Below are 14,853 nucleotides of genomic sequence, written 5' to 3'. Positions count from 1 at the left end.
CAATAAAGACTGCATTAGACTGCAGCTGTAATCACCAGCCATTTGGCTCGAATGCACTTCACATTACATGTTATTTAGGTGATGATTTTATCCAAAGTGACTTACAGTTGATTAGACTAAGCAGGGGACAATCTCCCCTGGAGCAATGTGGGGTTAAGGGCCTTGCTCAAGGGCCCAACAGCTGTGCGGATCTTATTGTGGCTTCACATGCACATCTCCTCCGAAATAACCACAGTAGTTGCACATAACATCTAACAGTCTAAACAGTTCACAAGGAGAACCGAGAAGCCGTGGGAACTTTTCCTGGGAAACGGGACTCCTTGGGAGCGATGCATCATGGGCAGTGAGCGGGAAGTTCTAACCCTGAAGGTCGCCTCTGGGTTCTTTGCCGCCAACAGTGCACTCCCTTTGTTTGGAGATTATGGGCCGGCTCTGGTGTAAATCGCTTCATTGTTTTAGTACAGGATTATGTCCGCCTCCCATTACTGTCTCGTAGTTTAACTTTGGATGATGGCTGACAGGGGTCACCGAGCTGGAATGAAATAAATTATGTTCCTGCGATGCAACCTACTTTTCCAAAAATTGTCAGCAACATGACTGATTTGGTAGATGACTTACAGACTGCAGCTTTTACACATTACGTGCCCTCTTCCTGCACTTCTTCAGGAAGTGATTGTTGCTTCAATAGTACCTCATTAAACGTTTGCGCTTCACCACCAAAGACCAACGGTCAACTGTAAGTGCTCAGTTTTAACGCGTTGGGTAATTAGGCCACAGATCTTTCCTACTTCATGCTAACAGCGAATACTTTCAGTTAACACATTTCTGTGCAATTGAGTGGTTGGTGGAGACATTGAGTGTGTTCTTTTTTCCGAAGTGGTGAAGAAATAGCGGGAGTAAGTTTAATTCCTGTATGCCATTTCTAAGATATCTCAAACCTCTTAGAATATTTCTTTGGTAGTGTATCACTACTGTCTTTTTCATGAAAATAATATTGAAGAAGATGACATCGGTTAATTTTTTTTTTTTTAAATAGACTCTTCCATTTGTAACTTTGCTAATGTAGGACAAAAACACTTCTTTAATAACCGTTCATTCTGGCACAAGTGTCTTATAAGTAAGTGGTTTTTAAGGGGATTTTTATTTTTTTCGACCTTTCTGCATAACCCCAATTCCTCAAATATGGCAGCCTTTGATGACATCTTCATGTGGTTTTTGGGTGGCACATTGGCATCATGTTCCAGCTAAACTCTTTCGCAATTAACTTATGTAGAAATTAATTGAACTACAGAGGTTCTCGGTTTGGATGGTTTTGATCAATGGAAAAGGGCCATATGATAAAAACAATCGCTATGTGCTGTTGGGGCCTGTGAATGGTCACGGTTTAGTTAATAGCTGCAATGTTCTCCTATCCTAAAACATTTTATTGAGGAAACACTGCTGTTTCTACCTCAGTGATTGCTCAGTGATTGCTGCTCAGTTGATTAGGCTACACTAAGAATTGAATAAGATAACTTGTAGTGTAAATGCTATTTGGGGCATACTTTAGCTTTAACATTGTTCAAAGTATGGCAAGGAAACAAGAGTGCCTTTGATGTGTTCCTACGTTATCTTTCAGACTTCCTGAGCTATTTCTCAGGTAACAATTGTTTTCTTGGGAGAACCTAAATATGAGTTTATAAGATGTAGAGTATAAATTCTCCTTTCGGAGTGATTTGTTGACTTGTAGTACCCTAGTCCGTAGTCTCTAAAGTCTCACAATAAGAATGTGCTATTGTTTTTTGTTTTGAGAATTCAAAGGCGGCACAGGGATTTTTCTAGTAATTTAAATTCCTTATCAAAAGAATGTATTTGTGTTTTTAAAGATTTTTCAGTGGATATAGGTTCTGAAGGATACTTTAGGTAGAGGATTTTCAGTTATGGAAGTATTTATGTATGTTTTGTATTCAGTGTTGTCAGGTTAAAGCTTATCCATTAAAACCATTGCATTTGCTTATGTTCTTCCTGCAGGGAATAGATATGACTGTGTTCATCTGATGCATTATTTCCTCAGTTCAGCTCTTCTGCATTTTCACTTCTCTGTTTTCCAGGCATTCACATTCAGTTTTTTTGTTGACTGCACAGTATAAGTTGCTGTATTTTGGCTAAGAGGCATTTCCTTTTCACAGATCAAAATACAACACTACAACTTTGAAGTTGACAGCTTTGATGTGGCACAGGTAAGATTTTTTTTTCTTTAAAAGACATTTCAACCAATTTACAAAATGCTGCTGTTCTCTTATGATATTGTACGTATTTTTTGTTTAATAGACTCAAATTTCCAATGTTGTCCTTTACTTTCCAATGTTGTCCTGTACTAAATCACATTTAATGCACTACATAAGGTTGTGAAATCTATTTCCCCTATGTCCTTAGGAGATGAGGTGCCATTCAATTTTATTTACATTTTAGGTACATTTTCTTGACAAAAATACTAAATTAACCCATTTCCACAGATGCCAAATCTGGCCAATCCTTGCCTATTTATGTACTGGCTTTATAACTCCAGATGTGGGCAAGTATCTTGGTGAAAATGCAAAACTGAAGTTGTTCTCCTTTAGTTTATGAAATAATGATAATCTCAAATATATCGCTGATCTATGAAGCAAAATATAAGCAGTGTCTCCAAAATGGGTAAATTGTGCATTGCTGTAAATAATCGTACTTTTCTACAGCTGTTTGACTTTTCTTTAGTGTTGGGGCTAAGATACCTATGGGTTCAAAAACTTATCCAAAACCTCTCCAAAAATGATTTAAATGCTTTTCGTAAAGCAATACAACTTAGGATTGTTTATGATGAAACATTCATACCAAAATGAAAGCAAAAGCATTGCAACACACTGTGGTGCACATACCTAAATATGTAATACTTTGCTCTTGTACATTTTTAAGTCCTCCATTTGTTGCATAGGGGATGGGAGAACATTTTAGAAATCTTAGCTACTATTTCCATTCAGTCCAATGAATTAATTTAGCACATATCACTGCACAGTAAATTTTAATTAAACGATCCTCAAACAAACCTGTTTCTGTTTCATTGTGAGCGGTATGAATTGTAACAAAGCAAACCACTACGAGTCAGTAAGTTATGCTTGCACTGCCCAGGCAGGGTATGCTCCCATATGAACAGCTAGGTAGCCATATAACAATATGCTAGGAATTAGGGGTGTGAACGGTTAAATGTTTAAACGGGAACCAAAACTGAGTTGTAAACATTTAAAAAACAACCATTGCATTACATTAATGGCACTTTGGCAGACACTTTTATCCAGAGCGACGTACAGTTGATTAGATTAAGCAGGAGACAATCCTCCCCTGGAGCATTGCGGGGTTAAGGGCCTTGCTCAAGGGCCCAACGGCTGTGTGGATCTTATTGTGGCTACATCGTGGGTCGAACCACTGACCTTGCGGGTCCCAGTCATGTAGCTTAAGCACTACGCTACATTACTTTCACCACCAGTGACAAAGTGCACTAATTGGTCATACAATTGAAAGAATGAGTAGGGTGAATTCAAACTCAAGTGTGATTATTTCCTCTTCTAAGAAAATCTAGTTAACAGGGATTTTACTATAGGTTTAGCATGGATGTCATGTCACTGAAATCACATGGTTTCATGGGGGTGATGTCACAGGAAGGGGCAGGGCACTTGTCAAACAGGAAGCTCCCCTGAGAATTGCATGACAAGGTTAGTGACATAGGATTCTGACAAGATTAATGTTAAGGATATAAATCTGTCATAACAATTAGGACCATTCTCGTATTTATCATGTTTGTAATTATGTTTGTGATCTATTCAAGCAACAAAATATGCATTAAAGTTTTTTTATTATTTCAAACATGTTTTAGTTGTCCCACTTTATGAAATATGACTGAGAATGTGGGACGGCATGCTTTTGGTAATCTGGGACAGTCCTTCAAGTTCTTCGAATGGAGGAAATATGCATTTAGGGACTTCCTGAATTTACATACATAGTTATTCAAAGTTTATAATTCTAATGCCGGTAGACAATGTTCTGTACACACACACACACACACACACACACACATACACGCACGCTCTCTCGCTCTCGCTCTCGCTCTGACTCTCACTCGATCTTTCTCTTCATCACTGCCATCCCTGATCCTTCTCTCTCTGACATACATACACAGTATTTAGTAGTTGTTCATCATGTACAAATGTGGGAGTCATTAGCCAGCTGAAAATATCCATGAACAATAAGTGGTACAGGTCGTGCAGGCAACAGCAGTCTCAGTTAAGGACTTGGTCCAGGTTCCTGTCCGAGAAAGACCATCATCCAGAAGAGATCAAAACCTGCCGCCAAATCCGAAGAAGAAGAAGAAGAAGAAGAAGAAGAAGAAGAAGAAGAAGAAGAAGAAGAAGAAGAAGAAGAAGAAGAAGAAGAAGAAGAAGAAGAAGAAGAAGAAGAAGAAGAAGAAGAAGAAGAAGAAGAAGAAGAAGAAGAAGAAGAAGAAGAGCACCATCTGCCACCATGCATATGGGGACAGAGACTATCCCAAAAGCTCAGAAGAGTGGCTGTCCTGTGTGATCTGCAGCCATTGGTATCACAAAACCTGCTAAAGATAATGGCGTAATTGATGATGATGGGTCTCTTACCTGCAAAGACTGCTCCCCAAGCAGCCCCAATTCTTAGGCCTTAATAGCAGCATTATCTTAAATCATGGCACTCACGTGGTGCCAAGCAACGATCTAAGTGCAGTATACAGTATGAGTGCATTGCTTGATGTGAATATGCTCTCATGCAGCCCTTGGGAGTGCCTAATAGGACTGATCACTGAATGATGTACTCATCCTGAGATTTAAATGATCTCCATCGGGAAATAGATTTGGTAATTTTCTTGTTGTTTTGAAGGGGGAAGATGCTGTGTGTGATCCAGGAGTTTAGAGTTCCTTACTTGCATTTTCAAGCGGGTTTGTTAAAATAAACATTTCCATTGAGATGTTATCTAGGGTTAGGGTTAGGGGAAATATGAATGGATTGCAAGTGTTTGTGTTTGCATGTAGCTTATGCCCTTATGTTGTGATTGCAGCTGCGCTAGCCTGTAGCATTGACATTTTTTAGCTCCATTTGGCGCCAGATGTTTAGCTCATGCTGTTTACAAGGTGGCAGCTCTTTACTCTGTAATGGTGACAGTGACCGTTTGTGAAAAGTGAAGTCACTACAGCATGTATTCATAGAGATAATGCTCACCCCATAAGTTTTCTCTCCCCATAAGTGCTTCACTCCATTGATGTCCTATGTACCTCCAGTCATGTTTTTCCATAGACTAGTGTCATTTAGCAATAAGGGTTATGCGGTGCAGTGACCTCCTGTGTATGATTAGCATGTGTAGCTAAAGTTCTTAGCATTTCACAAGGAAAGGAAACTTACTCTGGTCCAGACTGTACAGTAGTGGTACATTCTTAGGTGCGTCTTTAAAAAAAGCATCACATGTACATTAGGTTTCCTTTGTTTATTATCCATAATGAATTAAAACTCATCTCATCATCGTTTCTTATTTTCGTTGTGCACAAATTTTCTATGTGTACTATGAATGTTAGCTATTGATATTCCACATTTTTACTTGAAATCCTGCCAACCATGCTTGATCAATGTGAACTTAATTTATTTGGCTTTATTTAAGGGACAGACATTTGTTAAATGCATGTGGAAATGAGAATTAGACTAAATGATTGTATATTTATCTGTGCCCTTAACTGCTAATGATGGTAACCCAAACTCTATTGGGTGACACAAAGGCTTAAGCAAAGGCTATGTGAGATTGAGCCAGGAAAGCACTGAACTGCTGAGTAAATTTATGAGTTGTATTCGTGGTAATGCTTTCCATGATCTGTGCTCATATACAGAGCACCAACACGTGGGAACACTGATCTAGGATCATACTTGTTGGGTCCATTTGCCATCCATGTCCATAATGAGCTGGAAGGGAAGAGAGGTCCTTGATCAGCATTTCTATTCGGAAACACTTTTAAAATACAAACCCTAGTCTATGGTTACTAATTTATCGTAAGTGCAAAGTAGTCTTCGATATAAAGCCATATTCTACAGGTTGAGTGTTCACATAGCCTTTGGCATACTGGAAACATGCGTTTATATCTTGTACAATATGTTCTGTGATGGGTAGATGTATAGTAATTGTGGATATAATGTTGTGCATAGTTACGCTGCCCTGTAAATTGTGTTTTGCAAAATAGTGTGATTTCAGGCCTCTTGTTTCTGCCTGCTTAGGCAGCCTGTCTAATTTGTCTAATCTCTCTCACCCCTCCTCTCCCTTTCTTCCTCAGTGTTGAATCCAGTGAAAGATGACGGACGAAGTGATAGTCATCGCTAAGTTTGACTACATTGCACAGCAGGACCAGGAGCTGGACATCAAGAAGAATGAGAGGCTGTGGCTCCTGGACGACTCAAAGTCCTGGTGGAGGGTTCGTAACGCCACCAACCAGATGGGATTTGTGCCTTCCAACTACGTGGAAAGGAAAAACAGTGCCAGGAAGGCCTCTATTGTGAAAAATCTGAAGGATACTTTAGGTAGAGGATTTTTTTTCAGTTATGGAAGTATTTATTTATGTATGTTTTGTAATCAGTGTTGTCAGTCTCCTTAAAGTGTTGATGGCTCAAATTTGACAATAGCTTCATTGTTCAACATGCGTTAGGTAATTGAGCTTGGACTGAATTTAAGTTTTCTGCGAATTGTTGCATTTATGAAGGTGACTTACGGAAGCTGTTTGGTTAGGCATAGCTTATTCCAGGCAGATGACCTACTCGGTAGAGAAAAATCTCTGTTTTAAACAATGCTTCCCCTGGGTTCATGATATTGTCTGAAGACCTTGCAATGTTGCACTCAAGTAGTGACTGTTTTCGTAACACATCTGGCTTGAACATTTGACTCATGGTGCACCACTAGAAAGTACAAAGCTTCAGAATACCTGCATTATATAGGTCAACGCTTGGGTTTCTCACCACAGCGTAGGTGTAGAGGAAGCCAGTCCCCCGTTTTGGCAGCAGAGACACGTCTCACACAGAATATTGCTTAAACCTGCAAGCACCCCTTCCTATAGAACCCCCATAGCTGAAGCTGCTTGTCTAAAGCTCATTGTGTGAAACTGCTCTGCTCCGCATCAACTCCTCAGGTAGGGCCATAGTTTTCTTCCATTCCATTCGTTACAGGTACTTTAGTGCAGTCTCCCTGTAATGCACACTTCTCTCACGAATAGCGGTGTCTCCGCTGTGCTGAGGTTATTGTTTCAGCTCAGAAAGCAAGTTGTGGCATTGTCACAAATGCCAGTCCTGCTTGATACTTTATGACGGTGGAACTAAATTGTTGTCAGTTATCGGTGTGCAGTCATAATTCAAGAATAAGGCGCTCCTCTTTCTGTTCCTTTGGGTAACGTTGAGAAAATAAGCCCTGAGACTGACAATGGTGAAAATTAGGATACGATATTATGGCTGTAGGAAAAAATGGCAAAATTCTCAACTTGGTTCAGTGCTTCAGCATAAGATCTTGTTAAAAGATGCTTTCAATACTAGCTGTGTGATATTGTCTCTTTGAAATGCTCTCATTATCTGTAGCTCCCACTTTAGCTCCCGTCTCAGTTTTTAAATATTTGACTTGCTGCTAATGTGAAATATGTCCCACTTGGCATTATGAAAGCTGATTTAAAAGTCAGTACCAGGATAGGTAGTGACTCTGCATGACAGCAACTGCACTTTCTCCAACTCAATGCATTGTCTCCCTATATTTAGCTACCCTTGGAATGTAATGTTCTGTAAAGTCTTCAAGAGACGACTACAATGCATTGAGATGTAGGCTATAAAAAATGTAATGCAAAAAATGTAATTCAAAGATGAACAATTGGAATAATGTAAATGTCTATTTATGGATTATAAGTGCCAAAATGGGGAGGGTATAGGATAGAATGGAGTTGCTTTTTGCCAAAGTGCATTCATAGAGATTATTGCAATGATTGCTAAATATTGACTTTGATAAGGTTGACAACTTGTCGTATCACTGCATATGTATTTAGTGAATTTATCCCAAGTCATGCTACAAGTAGAAAATGTGCGTGCCTACAGCCACATGTAAACTTGAAAGTCAAATCTTAAAATGTGAAGTGCTGCATTATTCACAGTAAATTGTAGTGTTAAATGCATGAACCATTTCTACTTGATTTACAGGTATTAGGAAAAACCCTTAGGCGGATCGCCTTAGGCATTTTGATGCAAGAAAAACCTTGCCTGCAGTTCCCCAACCCGCTTTTTGCAGCACATAGCATCACAGTGGGGTGTGTGCTGCTGCAAGTGTCTGTTATGAGCAGAAGCTGGTGTATCTTTAATGGAGCTTCAAATGTAATGCTATAAAGACCAGACCAGGATGAGTTTCTTTGTACCTCTTGAAATGAGACATTCTGATCATTGTCATTGCAGTGTGCTGGGGTTTTGAATTGGACGTGCTTGGTGATTGGCTTAGGGTGTGTTTTTGTTCAGTCTGGGGGGCAGGATGTGGAAACTGTCTTTGTGTGTTTGTGTCTCAGATGCTCACCATGATAACGTTGCAGACAGTTGGGGAGGGTGAAATTTTAGCACTGGGGCACTGGTCTACGGTGCTGTAGAATTCAGCCGGGCACAAGGCAGGTCATGACTTTGCATGCCCTTAGATTTTCACTGCGTTTCATACCTGTAGCTTTTCAGTCTGTTGCATACATGTAGACATGTGCATGTTCTCCTGTGGTCATACTGTATATGTGAATGAGTGTTCCAGATTCCTGCACTTCGCAGGACATTGTAAACATTGCCATGTGGCTGTCTATTCTATTTCTACCTATTTTTCATAGGTAGTTTTCTACCTGTAGTTTTCCACAGCATGGTAACTCTCATCTATATTCTCTGAATGACAAAAACAATAATGCATTTCTCTTCCAAAAGAATGTTGTGATAGAATCTTTCCTAGAGTCATCCACTGTACAAATATTTGTAGAAGCTAGTGTTTAAGAACAAGGATTTCAGAAAACTCTTGGACATCATGGACAATTATTTGGCAGTGAACCATGGGATCACACAGCAAGGGAGACATGGAAAATGCTGAATACTCTGTCCTGAGTTAAAATGATATTGACATGCCAACTGGCGAGGGCAAGTACCAAAATAGATTTTGAAATTGACAAGTGAAAATAGATAGTAAGTTGCTGTGATCAGAAATACAGATGTCAGTTTCCTATTAAACAGGAGCAGAGGACTTCCCAGTTATGCCATTAGGAGCATTTAGTTATATAGTTTTATAAAGCAGGGCATTACACATATCATACTGTGACCATTTTTATTGTCCACCATCTACCTTTTTTTTTTAGATGCCGCTTAGAAATACTTTGGCCACTTAGGAACACTTAAGAACTAACTTTTTAGGTGTATAGCATACTATATAGCATATGTGTACTTCAGAATGTTTTGATGAAGTCCCCCTGGTTAATCTGGTAACTACCAGATTAACCTGCAATAATAAGCATTTGAAAACGAGGTCACTTCCTGTGACCACGACCATTTCCTTCTCGTAAATAAGCAGCACATGGTCTGGTTTTGAATCCCTGCTTGTGATTGCTGATCCTGGCATGCCAAGGGGTAGGCTGCAGAGAGAGGACTTTTCCCAGAGCCTCTCCGCTTTCCCACTCATCTGAATAATCACTGCCTGCCCACATTACTGACAGCCAGTTGCGTTAACTTCGGGAACTACCGGACTTTGAACTCTGTGATCGACCTCAAGCCCTGGAAAGGAACAGCTGTTTTCTGGTTAAAGATGGCTGTTTGTGGTGATGTAGTGCATGTAGCGCCATTTAAAAGTTACAATGCAGTCAGGTCAGTCAGAGATGGCTTCAAGTGTGTGTGTGTGTGTGTGTGTGTGTGTGTGTGTGTGTGTGTGTGTGTGTGTGTGTGTGTGTGTGTGTGTGTGTGTGTGTGTGTGTGTGTGTGTGTGTGTGTGTGTGTGTGTGTGTGTGTGTGTGTGTGTGCACACATGGGTGCTTTTGTGTGTGTGTGCTTTCTTTTGTGTGTATGAGTGTGCATGTCTTGGATGTTCTAAACTGTTAACTGCTTAATGCATACAGAGAAATAAAAACCTGAAGAAGATTTTCTAAGCTGGTAGACTGAGAGGTCATAAAACTAGCAATATTGTCAAAAGGCTTCCTGGAGCCTGGTTAGATGCATTCCTTCTCGGATTCAAGAACACGGAGAAGTAGAGAGAAGTAGAGGGAGGGAGAGAGAGGGAGAGAGAGGGGAGAGCGAGTGTGGGGGCAGGCCAGAGGCTACAGAATTTCAGAGGAGGCCCCTCTGCTTCCCGTTGGCTGGCAGGAGTCACATGGTCAGGGTGTGGAGCTTCTCTGCTATTAGCTGTGGACTTGGAAGTTGACATGGATTAGCTCCGCAGCGCTGTGGGAAGTGAGGAGCCACCCGGAGAGTCCAAAATGGATATGGCTAACCTCTTCAAACATTTCTTCCGTGAGTTGGGCACTTCTCTACCCTGTGAAGCTTTTCTATCTCTTGTTTCAAAGCTGAAATAAGGAAATAAGGAATTTCCCCCCTTTTTTCCAAGTTCTTGCTTCGTTTTACAACTTGACTTGAAAGCTATCAGAGTTTTTCTTCCACTCAAATCTTATGAGTGTTTGTATGTCTTTGAGGGTGTGCTCTTTGTCAAAAGTATAATGCTGTGAATAGTCCTGGACTGGGTGGGAAAGGGTGATGGCTGTATAAACTGGGTGGATATGACTTAGAGAGCCAGCTGTTGAAGCCTGTAATTGCGCATACATTCCACGTACACTGCAATCAATACTGCTGTAAATATGTCTCTCATCCCCCACTGACATATGCTGTGGGGTGCTGCAGGATTATATTCCAAAACGACCATTTGTACAGTCTTTACGGGATTTTAATCCCGTAAAGACCATCATCGTAAATATGTGACATTGTTGAAACAGCCGCTTAGAAGGTTAGCATTTCCGTACAGATTTCCACCACGCATAATGCTATTTGGTATTTGTATGTACGTCCATGGTGTATATATTCCACTGTATTTTGTAGTTTGCAAGAATACTCTTTTGTGGGACGTTGCTGCTTGTTTGAACTTAATGGGAATTTGATGAATAGGAGACTCGTGAGTTTAGCTGCGGACACGTTTCACATTTCCAACCATAATCTGGACTGATTGGGCGCTTTTGTTGCCATCCCCGATGATTGATTGGAGGCGCTTATCTGAGCCTCGACCAGCTATCGTCGGAATGTCACAGTGGAGCATCTCCAGAACCATGGGCTTTTTCCCGGACAGATTGACTCAGGTTTCACAGAGGTCAATATTTGTAATCGCACAAACTGTGGAGTAATTGCTACTGTCTTCAGTCCCTGGGCAAAGTGCGAAGGATCGGTGTGAGGAGACAGTTTTTACTTGTAGCCAGAGAAGTGCAGCACCATGATGTCCTCTCAAACCTCAGGCCACCGAACGGGCAGAAGGTTCCCCCGTGCGTGTGCCTGTGCGCTCGTACGTTTCAGAGCCATTGGACTTTTTCCTTTCTGTGTGGTTTTCCCGCCCTCCTCTTCCCTTCCCAGCCAGCGGAAGCTGTCTAATTCAAGACAGATTTCTGCCAGGTCCCTGGAGGGCTGAAGCAGAAGGAAGTGAAGAGAACCGGGGCCGTTGAATCACGACAGTCTGACGCACTGCCCGTCTCTCTCTCTCCCTCTGTCTCCGTGTCTTGCTCTTGTGCTCTCCCTTTTTATTGTGTTTGTCTTGCATTATCTCACCCTGTCTGCCTCTGACTCTGATTCAGTTTGTGTTTTTCTTCCCCTGCGCAGATGTCTGAGAAGGGCGTCAGTGTGTTATGACTTGGCAGGATGAAGTGGGTGGGATTATGAAGACAAAAGCAGGGTTGCGAGCCATTTATTCCTCTGTATTCAATGCGTTTTTGCTCAAACTGTCCGTTTTACTTTGGTTGCTTCAATTGAGTCTTTTTTTCCCACTTCACTGGAAAATCTATGAGCCAGATCTTGCAAACAAGGAAACAAGGGCTCCTTTTTGTGAAGTGCAGCCACCTTCATTTACATGCTTATGCAAAGGAGAGCAACACCATTTGAGTGCTGAATATGGAGGAACGGACCTAATCCAATCCACGAACGAGAGGCTGGAACTTCTTCTGGCTGGGCCGGTTCTAAGCTATTAGAGGCCCTTTGAATCTTTGAAGTTTTCATTGGAGGGCCCCCGTTAGAGTTCTATCCTACACAGGCACAGGGGGGTTTGCGATTTGCGGACCTGGGGGCTCCTCCAGATGAGGCCCTAGGCAATCGCCTATATTGCCTTTGCCTAGAACCGCTCTGCTGTTCTGTTACTTGCAAGGCCTGCTCCCCCTTTTGTTATAAACAAACTGTATACAAAGGAAAATAAGGCCAATAGTGACCGCATAATAACGTGCTTCAGCAGCATTCATGGTTGTCTGTTTGTTTCGATTATTAAGGTGCCAACTCGCGAATCGTCTGGCGGGCACGGAATCCCCAACGTTTCTATAAACATGGAGAAGAAACCTGTTCTCCCCAGGGAAATGACCACAACCGTGTGTTTAGTGTGGCGAGCCTGCAGGTGTCTGGAGGCTCCAAAACCTGGAGGGGAGGAGGTGGAATTTAACCGCAAGTAGTGCACTCGCCCAGACAACGCTCTCCAATTCCAAAGCCGGCAGACGCCGGCACGCGAACTGAAACGTGTTTGCGCTCAGGGAGCCCTCTGATGTTCGAGACGTCTTCAGTTGAACAAGTTTGTCTTCGCTGACGCTTTTATCCGACGGCTGCAGCTGCGGCAGGGTGTAATTTGAAGCAGTTTTCTCCATCCACCTCCCACAGACTTGTGGGGTCGGTGGCCATCTTGTAGTTTTTTTGCTTTCTTTGTTAATTGCCACAGGATCAGGGTTTCCATTTCTTCATGTGCTCTTGTGCATTATCCCTGTGAAGGCCATAGGACGGCGACATTACGAACAGATTGTTTTTGGGAAAGCCAGCTCTTTCCTCCACTTTGTCTATATCTGCTCAAATTCAAATATCTAGATCAATATCTAGATTTAATCTTTCTCTTTGTGAACAGCTTCAAAGGTTGCATCAAAGGGTTTTTTTAAATCAGTGTATCATGTCAAATGGAAGATTGCTTGGGATAGTATGAGGGTGTTTTTTCTTCAGCGTGGCAATCAGCTGGAGTACAGCTCGAGACAAGGCACACAGGCCGAAATACAAATGGGCCCTCTGTCCACCACTCCCTGATTTCTGACTAAATGTTTTGTGTCTTAGTGCTGTTTGAGATTATGGCCACCTGTGATTCCCTCCTTTAGGTGAAGGAGGGTTGAAGAGCTCTGTTGCCATGACAACAGTTGTGCGGGCGCTGATAATTCCTGCTGTTCACCCAGCTCTTTGTTAGCTTTCCGTTGTCATTCGGGACAGCCAGAACAGGCAGAAAATTTCAATTAAAAAAAAATGTTTTTAGTCCTTTCATCTCCCTGACAGAAAAACTGGAAAGTTGTAGAGTGATGGTGTCACTAATTTGGTTTTTAAGACATGTACAGTAGGCAGGGCCAATCTGGGTGTTTCCCAATTTTAGTTATTATAATTTGCTGTTTATTGTGAACTTGAAAAAACTACTGTGCTTCCATTTCACAGTGAGTATTACACAACGACCTCCATACTAACTCTTTGGAAAGGGTGGCACGAAGACAGCCCTCACTGTGCACAATAAACAAAACCAAGCATCTTGAGTTTGCCAAGAAGAGAGTGCTATGGTCAGATGAGACTAAAATTTAACGTTTTGGCCATACAAACCATTGACATGTTTGGCAGAAAAATGGAATTCATACATGGAGAAGCACCTCATACCTACTGTCAAATATGGAGGGGGGTCATTTATGTTTTAGAGATGCTTCACTGTAAGTGCTCCAGGGGCGCCATTTAAGATCAATGACACAATTAATTCGACAAGGTCTATTACGGGAAAGGCGAAAGGTGTCTGTAGAAAGCTAGCCTTCAAAATTACGGGGACGTGACATGTAGCCAGTGGTTTAGAACCCCCTGTGAATATTTCAGTTGGGAATAAGGATGTTCTGGAATTTGGGAAATGGCTAATCTCCGACCGCCTGTTTGTATTGTTGTATGCAAAGGAGGAGCCAGGAAATTAAGGGGAGTTGCAGGATGGTGAGTGTGAGCGACAGAGGAAACACAACAAAAGCAGGGGCCGGAGTATTAATAGCTGCCCGGCCCCTGCCTTGTCAACTAACGAAGGGGTCAGTACCATCATCCTCCATGAAGGACACTTAAAATGTATGTGACGGACATGAACTTGTTTTTAAAATGATGGTTTTGACCGTATTTTACGACACAAAGTTTTTTCAGAGAACACTGGTGTATGTGTGCAGACGTGTTGCCGACCCAAACTGGTTACAGTGAAATATTTGCATTTTATTAAATAAAATAACATATTAAGTAATACCAGTTTTCAGATAAAGACTGGATCGAGGCTGGCTAGGATTGTCTGGAGAGCCAGAAGCAAGCTTCTGTAGAAAATGGTCATACACTCAATGACCATTTCAGGTGCACCTGTACACCAGCTTGTTGATGCAAATATCAGATCAGCCAATCTTGTGGCAGCAACTCGATGCATCAAGGTATGCAGACATGGTCGACAGGTTCAGTTGTTCAGTTTAACATTGGAATGGGAATCTAAGTATCTAAGTGACTTTGACCATGGAATCATTGTTGGTGCAAAATGACCCCATTTTCAGTTCAACTGCT

General features: G+C 41.7%; 1 protein-coding gene across 5 annotated transcripts in view; it reads left to right on the top strand.

Annotated features, from left to right (window-relative positions):
• nck1b (NCK adaptor protein 1b) overlaps window positions 1–14,853 on the top strand; it is a 38,412-nt gene that overhangs the window by 15,035 nt on the left and 8,524 nt on the right. For 4 of the 5 annotated variants that reach the window (XM_061237220.1, XM_061237216.1, XM_061237218.1 and 1 more), the window contains 2 exons: window positions 2,169–2,219; window positions 6,345–6,588. In XM_061237220.1, coding sequence (XP_061093204.1) covers window positions 6,363–6,588 — 226 coding nt within the window. In that variant the 5' untranslated portion in view covers window positions 2,169–2,219; window positions 6,345–6,362. Of the gene's footprint in view, window positions 1–2,168; window positions 2,220–6,344; window positions 6,589–10,420; window positions 10,546–14,853 lie in introns of those variants that run through there. The other variant, XM_061237219.1, reaches the window with a different exon arrangement.

The sequence above is a fragment of the Conger conger genome, chromosome 4 (genome assembly GCF_963514075.1).
Source record: "Conger conger chromosome 4, fConCon1.1, whole genome shotgun sequence".
Lineage (NCBI taxonomy): Eukaryota > Metazoa > Chordata > Actinopteri > Anguilliformes > Congridae > Conger > Conger conger.
Note: the sequence above shows the minus strand (reverse complement) of the source record. Positions and strands in the feature narration are given on the sequence as shown.